The 18,870-nt window shown below is 41.8% G+C and overlaps 1 protein-coding gene and 1 non-coding gene across 2 annotated transcripts; both read right to left on the reverse strand.

Moving 5' to 3' along the window:
• Positions 1-4,441: 4,441 nt before the first annotated feature.
• Positions 4,442-15,915, reverse strand: TOMM20 (translocase of outer mitochondrial membrane 20). The gene is made up of 5 exons (XM_029200966.1): positions 15,687-15,915; positions 11,244-11,290; positions 10,590-10,671; positions 7,429-7,571; positions 4,442-5,665 (listed from the first exon to the last, which is right to left on the reverse strand). Exons 1-5 carry the CDS (start codon positions 15,805-15,807, stop codon positions 5,621-5,623), a joined length of 438 nt encoding a protein of 145 aa, XP_029056799.1. The 5' UTR covers positions 15,808-15,915; the 3' UTR covers positions 4,442-5,620.
• Positions 15,112-15,243, reverse strand: LOC114883515. The gene has a single exon (XR_003790609.1). It is a non-coding gene; the product is annotated as a small nucleolar RNA SNORA14 (small nucleolar RNA).
• Positions 15,916-18,870: the final 2,955 nt, after the last annotated feature.

The raw sequence follows: 18,870 nt of genomic DNA on the forward strand, positions 1-18,870 counted from the left end.
GGGAATTGTAAAGGAAGCTTTTATAAACCACTGCAGTGCTCTCTGGGAATGGGGTATGGATAAAATTGGTCTATAAGGAATTCCATAGCAGTCCAGTGGTTAGGATTCCGCACTTTCACTGCCGAGGGTGCAAGTTCAATCCCTGGTCAGGAAACTAAGATCCCACAAGCCAAGCACTGGGGCCCAAAAGAAAAAAAAAAAAAAGAGGTCTAGAAAAGAATCAGTCTCTGCTGACAACCAAAGTTGTCCTCTTCAAATGGTGAGTAGGTTGAGCGATTGCATGTGTGACGTGAACGCTGTCGAGAGGTCACTGAGTATGTTCAGCCTCTCCGGGGACTAGTCTGGTGTACTACTCTGGGTAAACTGAGACAGCCTCTGGTTTTATAACTTCAAAGATGCCCACTCAACCAAGGAACAAACTGAAAGGCCAGCTCAGTCTACTTTCTCATGTGATAAAAGGCAGGGATACCTGGATTTGAGGACTTCGGTGAACTTCCAGGGGGATGCAGTTGTTCTGGCTCTCTCTCTCTGAATGTGCAGAGCACACGCGGGCACACGACACACGGAGACACATGCTGAGTGCCAGGCACCACTCCATTTCTCAGATCAAGCTCCTGCTTCACCACAGCCTCTCGTCCCCGTTTTCTCCCCTTCACTCCCCACCTCTAGCTTCTTTGTCAGTATTATGCCAAAGTACTTGACTCCCTTATCAATATTAGCGGAAATTAAACAAGGATTTAGTACCTCCAAAATTATACAATTTATTATGTAATTTAAATACATAGTATAATTAGAATTTAAACAATCTATATATATAAACATTTTATATATATGTAAACATTTTATATATATATATATATACATATATATATAATGCTCCAGAAAACCTGAATCTAAAAAGGGAAAAAATCCATTTGATTCACTCAAAGACATAAATATGGAGTAAAAACTTAAAAACTCACAACTTACATGCTTAGGGAGCGTGATTTCTGTTTAGTTGACCTGTCTAGTCAATGGGTTATTTTCTGAAAAAAAATTCCTAAAATGCATTTTTAAATGGCCTGGCCTATCTTGAACATAAAGTCTGATAACTGATGGTCTGTACTGGGAGCTCCCAAATAATTACATTCTGCTACAGTCGGCAGGTTTTTTAAAGCACATGTCTCACTTTCAGAGTGCTACATACAGTACATCATCTGTGACCTTATCACAGCTGGTGTTCTCCAATAAGGATTTCCTATTCACATTTTCCACTTCACCACTGAGCGTCACCATCTGCGTCACGTTCATGACCTGAGACCAGCAACATCACCAAAACCAGGGAACTTGCTAGAAATGCTGACTGATATGTGTTCCTGGCCCAGACCTGCTGGCCAGTGTCGGGCCCAGCAATCTGCTTTAACAAGGCTTCCATCAGAATCAGATGATTCTGATACATCTAAGGCTGGGAAAACACTACTACAGAATCCTCACCTGTTGACACTAAAGCAGGGGTTCTAAACCTGGGATCTGTGATCCCCCTTAAGTCAAAGGCAAGTGTGCATTTTCCTGGGGAGAAGCTGCAGAACCGTCAACTTTCTCAAAGGGATGGTAACCAAGAAACTTGATTCTACGTTGAATCATCAAATTCAGCAGAATTCTCTTCTGCAGACATACACCAAGCCAAAATTTTCTCCAAGCCTTTTAATATCACTTACGCAGCTGAGGCACAAGCAATAATAAAACTGCATTTTTTACGTTACAAGAAAGGAAATTTTGTGTATCTGCATGATATACCAATTTTTCTGAAAAATCTCTTCTGCGTTGACATTCACACACGCTCTGGTCCATAGGCTGAGTCAACAAGGTCAGAAATGCAGGCAAGATGAGAAACCGTCAAGTTTACTAAGAAGAGGACTCCAATGTTTACCGACTGCCCACCACACACTGTACCAGGTTATACACACTTTACAGAAGTGAGGTGTGAACCTAAGTTCTATTTATCTAACAGAACAGCGCTGATACTGCCAGGTAAGCCCCCGTTTTAAGTGCTCTTGAAGTACAAACTGTGGAGACGACAGCGGAGGAGCACAACAAAATGACAACCAACTGCTGAACAACCGTTGATTAAAACGACTGGCAGCTACCAGAAGAAGGCATTCTACACCCAAGGACATAAAGAAAGCACGAGAAGGTTGGAGAGGCGCCCTCTCGCCACCATCAAGTCCCACACCACCTGAGCGGGCGACCCCAGCTAGAGGACACTTAACATCGCAGAGCCTCGCCCCCGCGTAAGCGCGGAGCCCCATGGCAGGCTCCGCAGCCGGGGGGGTCTGGCATCGGGAGGGCATTTGGCTGTGAAGGCCGGTGCGGCTCGATCGCAGGAAACCCACAGGACGGGGTGCAAGGAAGAGGAGACTCCGCTCCGGGAGGGCGCACGCAAGCTCCCTCACGTGACAACAGCACGACTGCACAGCAGCCTGTGCCCGACCTACCTGCGGGTCTTGGAGGGTCTCCTCGGGAGGTAGCGGGCGTCTGCGGCTCTCTCTGGGGTCATAAATGCTGCTGGCAGACATTTTGGGTCCTTGGTCCCGGAGACCTGGTCCAACCAACAGCCTGCAGGCTCCAGCGCCGGGGCGCCTCAGGCCAAAGCACCCACAGGGCGGACACCCAGCCCCACCCATGAGCAGACAGGCCGCCTCAACTAGAGCCCAGGGCCACCTCCCCACAGGCCACTAGGCCTAGACCCAGCCCCGCCCACCAGCGGGCGGGCACCAGCCCCTCCCCTTCCGGGCACCGGCAGGAAGCGCGCGCAAACCTCTAGACCAGCCTCGGCCACTAGGGGGCAGACGGCAGCGGCCGGGAAACTACTGAGTCTGCAAACACAGCTCACTACCTACCCTGGTCCTGCACTGGGACACACAGGACATATCCCACAGAGAGCCACTTCTCCCAGGTCGAGAAATGTAACTAAGCTACTACGTATGGGTTGACAGAGGCTGATGCAAAGACAGCACACGCGGACGCGGAAGCCAGAGGCACGAGGGGCCATGAGGGTGCCAGCGACTCCGAGAATCAGCAGAAACGAAGGCAAGGCCTGGAGTTTTCAGATGTGGAACTGGTGAATTTATACAGATATGGTGAATTTCGATATAAATTTAGTAGTAAAGTGGAGCAGCCAATCTACTGGAAAGAGCTCAAGTAATGACTGTAAAGATGATCCAAGAACTCAGGAAAAGAATGGATGCACAGTGCAAGAAGTTCCAATAAGTTTTTAGCAGAGTTAGAAAACATAAAGACCAATGAAATAAGAGTTGAAGAATTTAAGCACAAATTGTGGAACCAAAACAATAGATCTCTGCCCAAGGAAGCATGCCAATGTGCACTAACATTTCCATTTCCAAAGACCTAAGTGTGCTGCAACATTACCACATGGGAACAACCAAGCTATTATCACTCTACTTAAATCTTGGGTTGAGCACCATTCACCCAGCATCCCCACCGCCTGGTTCCATCACTGTGTAAAACTTTAGATAGTAAACAGTGTTCAGCAATTACTTGTCTAGACGGAAAAAACTTTTTTGGTATTGGTGGTTGTTTTTAACACAACATAGCTAACTTTCAAAAGTGGTACCTAATTTTAAAGCACCAAAGCTGTCACTCAAATAAGATGTACTTGGCATAACCAGCTCTCAAGTAAGGATATCACTACCTTCAGTAAGCATTAATGCTGATTATTTCTGAGAAAGCCAAGTGATACCCAGCTTGGGCTGCACTACAGTTCACAAGGGCACATAGTCTTCATTCCCTCCTAAAATAAACCTAAGTTGACCCCTCACACTCCTCCAGCCAGTCCTTAAGTTTTCCTGGGTCCATTCCTCTCTTGCCAAGCTGTCTGCCCCTTGCTCTTTCCCCACCTACAATCCCTCTGACTGCCCAAGTCCATCCCCCGTCTGGGAAGATGCAGGACAGAAGAGTGTTTCCTAGCTGCATGGTCAATTACTGACGAATCACCACTATACTGTTTTGGATTTGGGATCCTACTAGGAAAATGAACCTACCAACACATGTTTGAACTAGTCACCCCACTCCACCTCACCCCTCAAAAAGCATGCAGGCTTGTCACTGAAAAAAGCACACTGTTTATGGTTCAGAATCACAAACCTGGAAGGTTCCTGAGGAAGAGTCCTTTAATGTGCAAGGGACCTAGTCTGATGTTCTTATTTTACAGATGAGAATACTGGAGTTGAGATGTCATGTGGACTTGCCCAAGGCTGGCAGCTATCCAGAGGGAGAAACTAGAACCACACTCCAAACTCATCCCACTACATCCCAACCACCACAAAACCCTGCAGTTAAAGTTTTTAAGAAAAACAAAATGTCTAATACACAGAAAAGGTCTCTCTACATTCAGACAGAATAAAGGCAACCGGTACAACGAGAAATGCTCAACAAACACCACTAAGTACCAAGGATCTTTATTCTCAGGTCTGATACTGAATCTGTGGCTGCAGATAATGTCACTATTTTGAGAATAAAAGGTCCCATTATCTTCATTCTTTGCAAGTCATTCTTTGCAGCCACAAAGTTATACCTTATTCCCATAACAAGATAAGTGAATCAGGCTGGAAGGGGATTCAGGAGGTACACTGACGATAAAAGCAAAGGGGAACACAAACTTTTACAAGCATATTGTCCCAGCTACCTTGAAGGTTAAATTTCAGATTAATTTACAAAAGTAGTGACAGAACCATGATTTCACTGAAAATCAACACAAGTTATACCTTAAAAAAAAAATCAATTCAGAAATACTATGTCAGGCAAGCATGCAAAATTCAGAGTATTAAAAAATGCAAGGGCTGGTTGCCCAAACAGATATATCCCTCAGAAAAAGGGATTTGAAAATGCTGAACAGAACCAAAGGAATTAGAAGCTGAATCAGCAGACCAAATTCCCTCATTTTATAAATGCGGGCAGACATTAACTGGCGAAGCTTACTCAGCTAGATTAAGGGTGTACACAGATCTAATTCCTGGTGCTATTTGCAACTACACATATCTAAAATACAAGGAGATAAATATCCGGAACACATTAGGCCCACTGATATAATCAACGGTGGGAGTGAAGTTACTATAGCACAGCAGCACATTAGACATATTTAAGAGATTAAATGGAAAGAATCTCTTAAAGATTTTAATGCTCAGTTTTAATACACAATCAAGTTTCCATCCAATCATCTGATGTACAGCGAACTGTACTAGCTTAAAGGAAAAAAGTGCATTCTTCAGTTTTCTTCTACACTTTTTTTGGCCTATCAAAACTGAGCATTGGGTATTTTTAATGTAAGTAATGTGATGTTATACATGTACATTCTAATTGCACACTTTAGGAATAAACAAAATCTATATCTTGGTAACTGATAGTGTATTTATAAAATCAAAACCTATCAAAATACACTTTTCACTGAGAAAAATAAATAAAACAGACAAATGGATCTACACAAAGTAAAAATTAACTTTGGTAGATCTCAGTGTAGGACAGTCCATAACAAGCGTATTTGCCCTTACTCCCCCAGAGCTGATCATCTTCCAAGTTCAGATTTTAAAAATATTTTTAAATTGAGATTATGTTGACATATTTCTCATTCCACATCATCTTCAGCCAAGCTCTGAGCACTTACAATTCTCTGAAAGAGAAAAGAATTTTTAATTTTTTACAAGTATGATAAGCATTTAATCAGGATTCTAAGTTCAACATAAAATGCCCTGAATCAAATCCTGCTGAGGTTTACCCATACTGAGATAGCAACATTTAACACTTCATACATTGTTTTTATCTGAGAAAATAATGATCATTGTCAGTCCCATCTCAAAATTCAAGTCAACAAAGGAACCATAACATTGTATCGTGTTACATGTTAGTCAATTTTGTAACTAAAACCAAAAAGAATTTAAGATCTCTTTTCACTCCCACAGGAAGAAATACCAATTAGTGCTATACTCATCATTCTATCCTCCAAACATTTCCCTTTTCTGCCTGTAAATGGTCACAGTCATTATACAAAGACATCATCCTCAGGTCAATTTCCCAAAAGCACTATGCTATGCTGTCTTTCAAAAGACAGATAATCTTAGACAGAGGATTCTGACAACTGACTGGGAACCACATTAGTCTAAAATAAAAAAGATTGAAACTCCTTGGTTTTCCAACTCTTTCCCTTAAATCCTTTTTTTTTTTAAAAAAACATCTTTATTGGAGTATAACTGCTTTACATGGTTGTGTTAGTTTCTGCTCTATAACAAACTGAGTCAGCTATACGTATATTTGTATCCCCATATCCTCTCCCTCTTGCATCTCCCTCTCACCCTCCCTATCCCACCCCTCTAGGTGGTCACAAAGCACCGAGCTGATCTCCCTGTGCTATGCGGCTGCTTCCCGCTAGCTATTTTACGTTTGGTAGTGTATATATGTCCATGCTACTCTCTCACTTCGTCCCAGCTTACCCTTCCCCCTCCCGTGTCCTCAAGTCCATTCTCTACGTCTGTGTCTTTATTCCTGTCCTGCCTCTAGGTTCATCAGAACCATTTTTTTTTTAAGATTCCATCTATATGTGTTAGCATATGGTTATTTGTTTTTCTCTTTCTGACTTACTACACTCTGTATGACAGACTCTAGGTCCATTCCCTTAAATCTTTAGGACCCTTTTCTTTTCAGTCCCTTTCCAATCTAGATGAGTAAAGATTAGTTTAAAGAATTGTAAAGATGAGTTTAAAGAATTAACCAGTCATTTTACTAATTTTTAATTATATCAAAGATGAAAATTCATTTAATAGACACGATATTCCAAAAAGTAGATTCATTCGGGCTCCTTGAGAAGGATTTAAAATGAGTGGAATGCATTTTAATTAACTCCTAAGTTATGCTTAACCTCTTATTTAAATGGGGTGTAGTCGAATAGCTCCAAACTTGAAGCCCACCTCAGCAGCAGCAGAGACACTGGGGCCTTCAGACAAGGGAGGTCAGAGGGAACCCAGAGCCCTTTATGACCTGACTTCCAAGCTATGCCACCTTGGCTCCTCTGGCCTCTGCCAGGCCCCTTAACTGCATGCGTGGTTTCACACAAGAGGCAGAAAGCTAGGTTCAGAAAGTAGCTGGGAGTGGCCTGAATTTGATGATTTGAATACTAAGACCTGAGATTTAACACTAAGAGACATAATTCCTAATCGACTTCCTGGGCACAATCACTAGATTTTATGCCCCCTCATTTGGATGCTTTTCTCTTAGGGAAGAAAAGGTCAAGCACTGACATCTCCTGTACTATTTTCATTACATGGAGGAGAGTTTCATGATGTCACCATGTCCACTAGGCTCCTTTTTAAAATGCCAATGTCCCTAAACATTTAACTCTCAGATTCTCCTCACTTATTTCATAACATTTCAAATCTTTACCTGACTAATTGTTGGGAGCTTAGTCAGAAGCATCTGGAACACTGGTGGTGGAAGAGTTTGCTGCAACACTTGCAGTAACTGCTGTGGCTGTCCACACACAGCAATCGCATTTGTCAGATGGTCCACACCCTTCTCATATTCACCTGGAAGATTTACATAAACATAACATGAGACTGGAAAAGCCCTTGCCTTTGTTCAAAATTCAACCCTAAAGTCTTCACTGTATCTCCAAGTGAAAATGACCAAAAACATTGTGCAAGTAAAACCTAGAAAACATAGTAAGTACACTCATATAACTGATTAAAAAGCCATGAACAAGAATGAGTCAGATTATATGTAGATATTGAAGGGACTCCAACACACATACAAAAGGGGGAAAATAAGGTACAGAAATGTCCAAGTTTTAAAAAAAAAGAAATGTCCAAGTTTATTACTATTTATATACTAAGAATACATAAGAAATTGCTAACAATGAAACAATATTTTCTATGAGAAAAGAGAACTGGAAGATTGGGGGACTGAGGTAGACAGGCCCAATTTCACTTTAAACTAATCCCTTATACTGTATGAATATCACCACATGTAAGTAGACACCCTAAAGGCCTTTAATCTCTTCTGAACCTAGTCATCACTGGCAGTTATCCTCTCTGCAGATCCAACAGCAAACAATGCCAAACAATCCTGGATACATTTACACATTTACAGGACCTCAATCGCAGTCAACTTGTCATCTTGAGCTACCTTCACACATGATGTTGCTACAACTTTTGCTGACCTGATAGCCAGATATCAAGTGGTATGTTTTATAATACCAACAGCATTGAAAGCATCATATAATCCTTTTATGACAGAGCAGAGGAAGAACAAACCAAGTGTTACAAGATGGAAGTCACCATTTGGTATGAAACACTGCTGTGTTGAGCAGAATGCTCTCCTTGCCCCAATGCCTAGGCCCTCCCTCTCAGGGAATTCAAGGTGCAGCCTGAAGGAGACGTGAAAATGTTTCCCTGATTGGTAGCTAACTCATTTTCTGTTGTAGACTTTTTCATTGGTTCTCCTACTCACTGATTTTTAATCTTAGCTTGTTGGCAATTTAATGTAGGGACTGTGCCATTTGTAACTCTTTCCGTGAAACTGAACAAATTCTGATTATGTCAAGAAATTATTTCCTGAGCTTCTGGGTTGGTGAATACATCGAAGTACTAGGAGGGCGGCACCTCCAGAGAAGGCGTGGAAGTCCCCACCCCCTAACCCTACGCCTCTCTTCTGTCTGGCTGCTCCTCAGTACTATCATCTAAAATAAACCAAAAAAATAAAAATTAAACTTAAAAAAAAAAACAAATATAATAAACCAGTAAACAAAGTTTTCCAGCGCTGAGTAAGAATATGACCAAACAAGGGAGTGAAGACTCTGGTAAATAAGGAGGAACTGCCTCCACCTAGCATTTTCACTTCAAGTATTCAAACTGAAGAAACCATTAACTCTACAAAGAAGCATTAAAAACAGAAAATATAAGACTTAGGTCTTCCACATAAGACGGGGACACAATGGCTCCACTGACTTGGAAATTAAGATGCCACATGGCCAGTGAATCCTCATGCCACTGAACTTACAGGCAACAGACGGGATCACACTGTTGTCTGAGGATATGAATTCCGATTATTAAACGGAAATAGAGTGACTATACCAGAGGGCTATGTGTAGAACACAGGGGATCCTCTGAGACACCTCCTAAAACTTCTAAACACATTGGAAACCACTCATGAACAACCACAGCAATTCACCGCAGTGAAACAAACCGTTTCCCCTCTGCCCTTGCAGCTCCAATCGCATTCACATATCCTGAGACGAGCTCCTGCTCAGCTAAGCGAGTATGCTTATGGAAGACCCCTAGACGCAGGAGGCCTTGCCAAGCAATGACGCTTACTGCCTAAGCTGCTTATGCTTTCTCATGGCTTACTTTTCCCAAATTCTAACCACCTGAGTCTTCTACCTCAGGCTGGGTTGGTAGATTCCACCAGAAGAAAAGGCAGCTTGGCAGCTGAGTTAAGTACCCCTCTGGGTGTGCTGGGCTGAAACGGGACCAACATATGCCTGGGAAAAAGAACAACTCTTCCCTACCCTTCCTTGACCCCCCCATCCCCCCACCACCATGAGTTAACTTTTCTTTTCCATCTGGATCTAAAGGCTAAAGACAAACAGACAGATGCCCACAGTACATGGATCTCCAATATAACCCAAATATATGCTCTATCCTTAGACACATATCATTATACACGCTTTTCTTTTTAGATATTAAAGTAATACAGCCATAGCCTCTCGAACGATCCTTATGAGGATTTAAGTGCTTTACCTTGCCCTATGATTAAACTTCATATTTTTCTTATACCGTGAAAAAAGTCAATTATTTCCTAGCAAGACATTTCCATTTTAATTTATAAATATTAGCAGCTTACTATACCAATCAAATAAAAAACAATTACTGCCTCCCTTACCTCTCTCAAGAATTATTTCTTATGAAACACGAGACATGATAAAAAGTAATATAACCATTGTAAACCTTTAATCTCTCCCCGTAAAAAAAAAAAGGGGGAAAAAAAACCCACAAATGACCTGCATCATGTAGTTCAATACTATCTAAATCTATTATAACAGTGAGAATAAGAAAAACAAGTTGACACTTGATACTATTTTTATTAATGACAGAAACTACTTCAAAGCTACTTTGAGATAAAAGCTAATTTGACAGTAAAAATAGTTATAAATACTTCTGATCAGGTAAATTAACCTTCAACCTTCTCTGGGACTTATTATATTAGCCATTCCTTCCTATAAGTACTAGAAAAGACCTGAAGGTTAGATGAAGGAGTTGAGGGAATTATACTCCCAGATATTCTTTCAGTCACTATTTATATATTACACTATGACTGTATTCTCTAAAGTACTTAAAAGCAACCTCATTTGTAAAGATTACTTGTCCTCATATTATTAAATTAAATGTCTCATATTATTAAATGCCTAAAAACTTGTCTTGAAGTATTTACAGTATCTTTTTAAAAAATAGCCCACACTACATTAAAAAAGCCCCTCATCACCACAAGTTTATATTAGTGTGAAGAATTTTACCTTGTTTCCTAGTCTTTCAATGAATATTAATTACCTTGAGCTAGTAACTCTTCACCAAGCTGTATTTCTTCAAGGAAGAATTTCTGAACGGCTTCAGCATCTTTAAGGTCAGGTAACTGTTTAGAAATAGAATATTTAGTAACTGATACCAAAATTACTCCAGGGATATAAACAATACAAAAAATCATGCCACTAAAAAAAACTGAATAGCTCATTATGAAAACTGACAAAAAGAAATTCACTCTTCAACAATACTCGCAAGGATTAGAGGTTGGTATCTACATTCAAATAAATGCAAGAAAAAATACTTTTTGATCAAAGTGGTATTTGTTCTTAGAAAACTGTGAATCAAACCTAAAGTAAAAGGTAAAGAGTACAGGGCTTCCCCGGTGGCACAGTGGTTGAGAGTCCGCCTGCCGATGCAGGGGACACGGGTTCGTGCCCCGGTCCGGGAAGATCCCACATGCCGCCGAGTGGCTGGGCCCGTGAGCCATGGCTGCTGGGCCTGCGCGTCTGGAGCCTGTGCTCCGCAACGGGAGAGGTCACAGCGGTGAGAGGCCCGCATACCACAAAAAAAATATATATGTATTTTAAAACAGAAAATCAATGTCTGATACCAATTAGCATTCTCAAAATACACATTTCAAGTAGACTGTAAAATAATTGTTTCTCTAAAAGAGATTATTACCTTGGAAAGTCCAGCTCTCTCCTTAGCAAGCTTCTGTTTCTTTCTTCCTGCAAGAAAGGTAATATTTTCATTTCATCATTATTAAAATGGGAATCAAAGGAAGTCTAAATGCTGTGGCAGTCATTCATTCTATTTGCAAAACATGCCTGACTCAAGCTCTCTTCTTGTGATTTGTCAGGGTCATAAAGATAGTTCTGGTCAATGAGCTATGGACACTAGGACATTTCTGGGCAGAAGCGCTTTCCTTCCCTCTCAGGCACCAGGATGAGCAGTTTACAAGATGGACACACTCCCCCAGCTGGGTCTCTTGAGTAATTATCATAAGCAAAGCAAGCCTCTCCTCCCACCTTCAACCTACCCAGGACATGAAACACGAACAAAACTCAAGCCATTGTTGTTTCGGAGCTTTATTGCTGAAATATAACAGACTCTGTCTTTACTGACTTTTGAAAACTACCTGGCATTCTTAAATAGGGAAAAAAACAAAACAACAACAAAAACAAAACAAAACCAACAAAACCCCCAGCATTTGACAGTTTTCTTAAAAAAAAAAAAAAGGAAAAAAAGGATAGTTTTTATGCATTTGGCAAAAATAAGAGGGAAGAAGGGTAGCACTCAGAAATGATTCTTAATTCAACTACTGCCAGCTAGTTAAGAAAAAAAAAATCCTCTGCCTGAAGTCTGTAAGTTGTTTTGGTTTTTTGTTTGTTTTTTGATATGAAATAGCAATACTACAAATCTTAGGAGTAAGTGATGTTGTTTAAATCTGTTGGTCAACCCTTAAAACCAAATCAATAATAGGACACTAACAGTATTTTAAGTTGTTGTTTAATTGTACACCCTGTGTGAAAGAGTGTTGGCACAAGGAAGCTCGGGCTTCATTTATATCCCAGATCTTCCACTGACTAGCAGTGTGACCTTGGGCAAGTTACAGTTAACCGGTGTCTCTCCTTCTCTGTATGTAACAACTGGTTTACGAACAATACCTGCTTCATAGAGTTGATATGAGGATTAAATGAGTTAATGTATTTTTAAACAGTGCCTGGTTGGTATCGTGAGATATAAACATTCAGTGTATTGAGACAGTGCAAATGTCCTCTTAAAACCTTAAGCATTCTATAAATCCAAATTTCAATACATGACTAAAGAGGCAGTGACCTGTTTGCCTAAGTGCAGAGACAGATGGTTAATTTACTACAGTCAGGGAACCTTTTCTTATCTACACTTACAAACTAGGTTTAACCACACCAGTGTCTCTGGCCAACTCTAGCCCCCAGATTACATAAAGTGCTACAACTCTAAGGCTTAAAAACTGTCTTAGCACTTTCAACAAAAAAATACAGGTTAAAGCTATCTTACATATTATTTTGAAGACTGCCTATTTTCCCCACCAGCTACCTTTGCTAGGTGTTCATCACTGGGCAACTGTGGGGAAACAGAACGCATAATATATTCTACCCCCAATTTGCTTAACTAAGGGTTTCGTTCAGCCCTCTTTAGGCAGAAAATAATGACTGATAACCAGACTATATTAACTAATTACTACGTATCACGGTACAGCCTAGTGCTGGGAGGGTACTACAACTAGAAGAGAAAGACTTCACAGAGGAATTGGACATGGAACACTTGGATGTTAAGGGTAAGCACCTGTTTTAGATGTTACATGCCAGACACTATTCTAAATGTTATTATTTTATCCTCATAGTAACCCTATTATCATCGCCATGTTACAGCACCTCAGAAGTAAACCTGGAAAGTTTGTGGAATAAACAGAGAAATACAATATGCTAAGTCAGAATTATGGAAAATGACAAAAATGATAATGCAACAGTATAAGGAAACTTAGTTTCCAATCTTACAGGTTTCTTTTTTTTAAATGGAGTGGAGAAGAACGCATGATTGTTGTTGAATGTTTTGATAGTTACCAAATTTTAAGATCGCTTAGTTGCTTTAAATTTATAGCTGTTAAGATTAAAATTGTGGTTTAATTTATAAGACAATTAACTTGTATAAATTTATAGCTATAAGATTAAAATTCTGGCTTTACTTTTATAAGACAATTAACTTGTTACATTAACTTATTTTCAGGGACAGTATCAAATACGATCTCTGTGACAAAAGGACACAGAACACACTGAAAAACCAAGGAGTTACACATTCAATCAGCAAATCGACTCAAGATTTGCTAGAAATCAGTCCAAAGTGCTACTGTGTAAACCTAACAAGTTAAAACAGACTAAAAAAAACCACATAAAATATGAACTTACAAAAAGCCCCAAATCTAAATCATTCTTAAAGCATTCATTTAAATGAGAAGATTACTCAATATATCTTAAAATGATGAATCATTTTAACACAGTGCTGTATAATGAAAAACATCTGTAGTTGGCACTATAATTTGTAGATTAATTTTCATTTATTAGTGATTATTTAGATATAAATTATGCTGTAGGAGTTCTGGTAATCTGCTCTTATTAATGGAAGGTTTAAAAAAAACTGAATAAATTAGAATCCCAGATCTAACCTCAAACCTATTTTAAACATCTTAACTCTTTTCCTTAAAAAAAAAACAAACACACACACACACACAAAACAAAACCCCAGAAACACTGATTTGAAGAACGCTGCCCTTTTATTATAGATGTAAATATTCTATTAGGAATTAGGCTAGAAAAACACGAAATTAAACTAAACTGAAATCAATTTCGCTCCACAAATACAAAACGCCATCAAGTTCTTAAAATCGGTCAACCATACAGACTTTAAACAGACTGCAAACTTACTCTGAATAAGGTTTACCTGGTAAAGAAAATATCAAATAATTATATTCATAAACAATATTTAGCGTTCATCCATTACCATGTGCCAGAGGTAGTGTACTAAACTCTACATTATACTATTTTACAACAGAGGAAAACTAAAGGTTGAAATCCGTTGCTCAAGGGTTATTCAGCTACTAATTCAAGCCTGACCACTTAAGTCATCAGGATACTGCTGAAACTAGAAAAAAAATTTATGGATTGAGGATGATGGAAAAGAAATTCTGAAAATGACAGATTTCTCAATTTGTCCGAAATGCTAGTTTCATGATTTCTTCAACCAAAAATTCATTTTCTCAAGGTTTAACAATAGGATTGTAGTGTTTCCAAAGGAAAAAAAGGTTAATCCATTCTTTACAGAGCTCTGCATCCACGCCATCACCCCCCAGCTATTTCTGAAACTACAGGAAAATTATCTAAATTCCAACAGTTACACACAGCCAGCATTTACAGGGCCTTCTCCATGTCAGGAATGGTGGCAGGCACCTCAAATATTTTAATCTTCAAAAAACCAACTAGAGGCATTACCTGATTTTGCAAGCTAAGAAAATTAAGACTCAGCCCAAGATTATGCTAATCTGTGACTAACCTGGGCCAGAAAACTCAGTGTCTGAATCCAAAACAGCACTATTTCCATTACTCCACCTAACCATAAATAAAATAAATTATCTCCATATCCCTTTCTTCCTGAGACACAGGAGAGCTATAATCAGATATCATATTGTAGATGGTATAAGAGCACCTTTTCCAGTAAGGCAGTCACTAGCCACGTGTGACTATAGAACATGTGAAATGCCTTATTTTAGCTTAATTAAGCAGTAAATCATTAAATAGGATAATCACTTCTTCGTACTTCCTGGGCTTTAATAACTTACATATAAATTCTAATTTTAGGAACTGTTTTGACTGAGCAACCTAGGTAAGTTACCAAAGTCATTTTTTAATGCAACAAATTTGCCCTTCTATTGCTGCAAACGAGCATACCTCCGAAATTCAAAGATCACAAAGGTTTTGGTGACACGATTCCCCTCTTGTAAATCTCTCTTAAAAGATGTCGCAGGTATGAAATAAGACTGAGCCACAGAAGCAAAGCCCTTTGGACTCCCCTGCAATCTCTATAGCATTCACTCATATCTTGGAAGCCTTTAGAACGAAGCTACCAAGAGGGTTTAAGAATGCAACCTTATCGTTTGAGAACGATACCGAGCTGGATTTGCAGATTTGGTCTCAAGCACAAATTCGTAAAATACAAAAAACCCCGCAACTTTCGAGCTAGAAATAGAGGTTTAGAAAGATCAACAGGAAAAAGGACCACAACCCCCGCCCTAAATCATAATACAAACAAATATGCATCTACACGCCGAAAAGTGTTTGGGGAAAACAAAATGGGAAAGCTCCCTCCTCCAAAATGGAGGGACTCGTGCGGGGCACAAGGGCCGGGAGCAGCCCTGGGAGCGCGCGGCCAGCGCCATCACCTTTCTCTGGCTTGTTCGCTCGCCGCCCCAGACCCGGCAGCACCACGCGGCCGCCCAGCACGCGGCGGCCCGGCGAGGGGCAGGAGGGGATGGGGACGCCGGGGTGGGGTGGGGAGGCAGCAGGCCCAGGAGACAGGGGACCCACTCACGTTCCCGCAGCATGTTCTTGAAGTTGGGGTCACTCCGTCTCTTGCGGTCGAAGTAAATGCAGTACCCGATGAAAAGGGCCCCGCACACGCCGGCGGCGATGGCGCTGTTCCGGCCCACCATCTTCTCTCCAACGAGGAGTGGGGTCGGCGGCGGCGGGGCCCGCAAAGAAGCCGTTGGCTCAGAACTCTCGGAGCGGACTGCGCCGCTGAGCCCCGACGCCCGCCGCGAGGGACGCGGAAAGGCGGAAATGCGTCACTTCCGGCCCCTGTGGCCGAGGTCCTCTGGGATGTCCGCGGCAGTGCCTGAGCGGAGGCGCCCGCGCTGCTTCTGCGCCTGCGCAGGGGCTTGGGCGCCGCCGACGCCGCCGACGCCGCAGCCGCTGTTCGCATAGGAGTCGGGATTTTGCTGGAGGCCGCGCACTCCCGTAAAAGCCGCTGAGCGTGATGTAACCAGGGCGGCACGTGGCGGTCGTGCGCACACTGCAAAGCGTGTGTAGCCGACCTCCCTACTTGTGTCAAAGAAGGAAGGTCGCTGACCACAAATGCTTCATCTTTTTATAGAATGCAGGTAACCCGTGACTCTTGTTTGAATTTAATGGAATTTGCTTTTCAAGTTCAGTCACAATCCGTTGTGCCCCAAGGACCATAATCATACGATTAGTAGCTGGCTGGTCAGAAGAGTGAAACCATACGATTTCAAATGATGTTACAGTATAGCCTCAGGAGTGGAAGAAAATTAAATGGAGTGATTCCTGGAAAAGTGTAACGGGTAAGAGATTGAAGGAAAAAAATAGAAAACGTTGAGTTGTCAAGTTGTCATAGCCACTGAAAACATTATGTATGTAGTTTAAATTTAAAGAGGCAGAGGCGGGATCCTCTTTAAAACCTTGGAGTGATAGGCATGTGTTTTATTCATAGTGGATCCTGACAGTTTAGGCTAAGGAGATTGGTTCCTGATGGGGTCTGGCCGGTTGGCACTACTCTGTGTAGTTACACGTCAGTGTGCCGTGTGCTAGGAAGGGTAAGTATCGGTCTCCACAGGGAGGGAACAGAAGCTCTGAATTTGGGACTCTCCCAGACCTGTCCCTGTGCCCCTCGTCTTTCCCTTTGGCTGGTTGTTTTTTGTTTTTTGCCCCACGGGACTTGAAAGATCTCGGTTCTCTGACCAGGGATGGAACCCAGGCCCTTGGCAGTGAACGCACTGAGTCCTAACCACTGGACCGCCAAGGAAGTCCCTGGCTGGGTTGTTTCTATTTTTGGCTGTGTTGGGTCTTCGTTGCTGTGCGCAGGCTTTCTCTAGTTGCGGTGAGCGGGCTTCTCACTGCGGCGGCTTCTCTTGTTGGGGAGCACGGGCTCTAGGCGTGCAGGCTTCAGTAGTTGTGGCTCGGGGGCTCCAGTGCGGGCTCAGTAGTTGTGGCACACGGGCTTCGTTGCTCCGCAGCATGTGGGATCTTCCCGGACCAGGGCTTGAACCGTGTCCCCTGCATTGGCAGGCGGATTCTTAACCACTGCGCCACCCGGGAAGCTCCCTGGCTGGTTTTGATTTATATTCTTTTGCTACAATAAAACTGTAATCATACTTATGTTCTTGAGTTCTGAGTCCTTGCAGTGAGTTATTGAACCTGAGAGGGTAGTAGGAACCTCCAAATTAGTAGCTGGCTGGTCAGAAGAGTGGCCTGGAGACACCACCCCTCCCCCACATCTGTGACTGGTGCATGAGGGCAGTCTTGTAGGGGACTGTCCACTTAACCTATTTAGTTTGGCTCAACTCTGTGGTAGTTGGTGTCATTAGTTATTGCAAGGGTACCTATGGAAACATTTAGCTGGAGCTCCTAACCTAGTCCAAAAGCCTAGGAAAGCCCTTCTGCCTGGACCTGAGACCCTATAAAAGACTGGAAATTAGATCAAAGGTACATGTGCATTGACAGGACTGCAGTGGGGTGTGAAGGGGCATATGCACCAAAGCAAAGCAAATGATTGAGATCAGAGGATTGCACACAACAGGAAAAAAAAACTTTTCCTTACATCCTGCACACATACAGATTCTTCCTATCCCAAAAAGTGCACCTCAACTGATACAGGTAGGTCCTGAGCCTCAGGGGTGTTGGGACAGAAGACTCACAAGGCCACACAGATGACATGAGGCCTCTTGGAAATCTGAGACTGTGTCCATTAGATTATGACTCTGAACAAAGAACATGCTGTTCTTCTGTATCCCTGTGTTGTACAGAGTAAATGCCATGTAAATGTGAGGTCACTGCTATGAGTCCAATAAACCAGGCAACACATTTATACAAAGCACAGTTAGTGCAACACCCGTGCCTTTGAATCTCTCAACCACACTACAGTTTTTAATACTTCTTTTTTTTTACATTTGTAAAATACCTATAAGCATAGAATCCTGAAACAGAAACAGCCTGGAAATCCCTGAGGCATGTTGCTTGTGAGTGGAATCATTAATCGGTTGTGGAATGACCTTAGTGGACCATCACCAGTGTTTTAAATAAAATAGGATAGGGGCTTCCCTGGTGGCGCAGTGGTTGAGAGTCCGCCTGCCGACGCAGGGTACACGGGTTCGTGCCCCGGTCCGGGAGGCTCCCACATGCCGCGGAGCGGCTGGGCCTGTGAGCCATGGCCGCTGAGCCTGCGCGTCCGGAGCCTGTGCTCCGCAGCGGGAGAGGCCACAGCAGTGAGAGGCCCATGTACCGCAATATCAGATGGCAACATGTGTAGTAAGGACCGGTACTGTCTTGTGAACTTCTGTGTCAGTTAAATATACCAATGTTTGTACTGATCACAGTGTAAAATTAAAGCTATTGCAAATCACAGTCAAAAAAGAGGGAAACCACTGATCTAGTCCAAGCCCCTTATTTCACCAATCAGGATATTTAGATAAAGAGGTTGAGAGGCTTGTCCAAGGTCATGCATGCACAGCCAGAGAGATGGGTCAAGAATCAGATGTCCTTACACCCCACTCCACGGCTCTTTACATGAAAACCTAAAGACCAACACTCTATGTTAAGGACACTAAAATTATATCTATTTATATACACTAAAAAGCATATAAATAAAATATACACTATAAAGAAAATACACAATGAAATTATAGTCTATAGTCTATGTAGTCTACAGATAAAGCATCTTTATATAAATTTAACTGGAAATATATGAAAAAACGTTCAAG

This window comes from Monodon monoceros, unplaced genomic scaffold (assembly GCF_005190385.1).
Source record: "Monodon monoceros isolate NGI ecotype Baffin Bay Population unplaced genomic scaffold, NGI_Narwhal_1 Super_Scaffold_4, whole genome shotgun sequence".
Lineage (NCBI taxonomy): Eukaryota > Metazoa > Chordata > Mammalia > Artiodactyla > Monodontidae > Monodon > Monodon monoceros.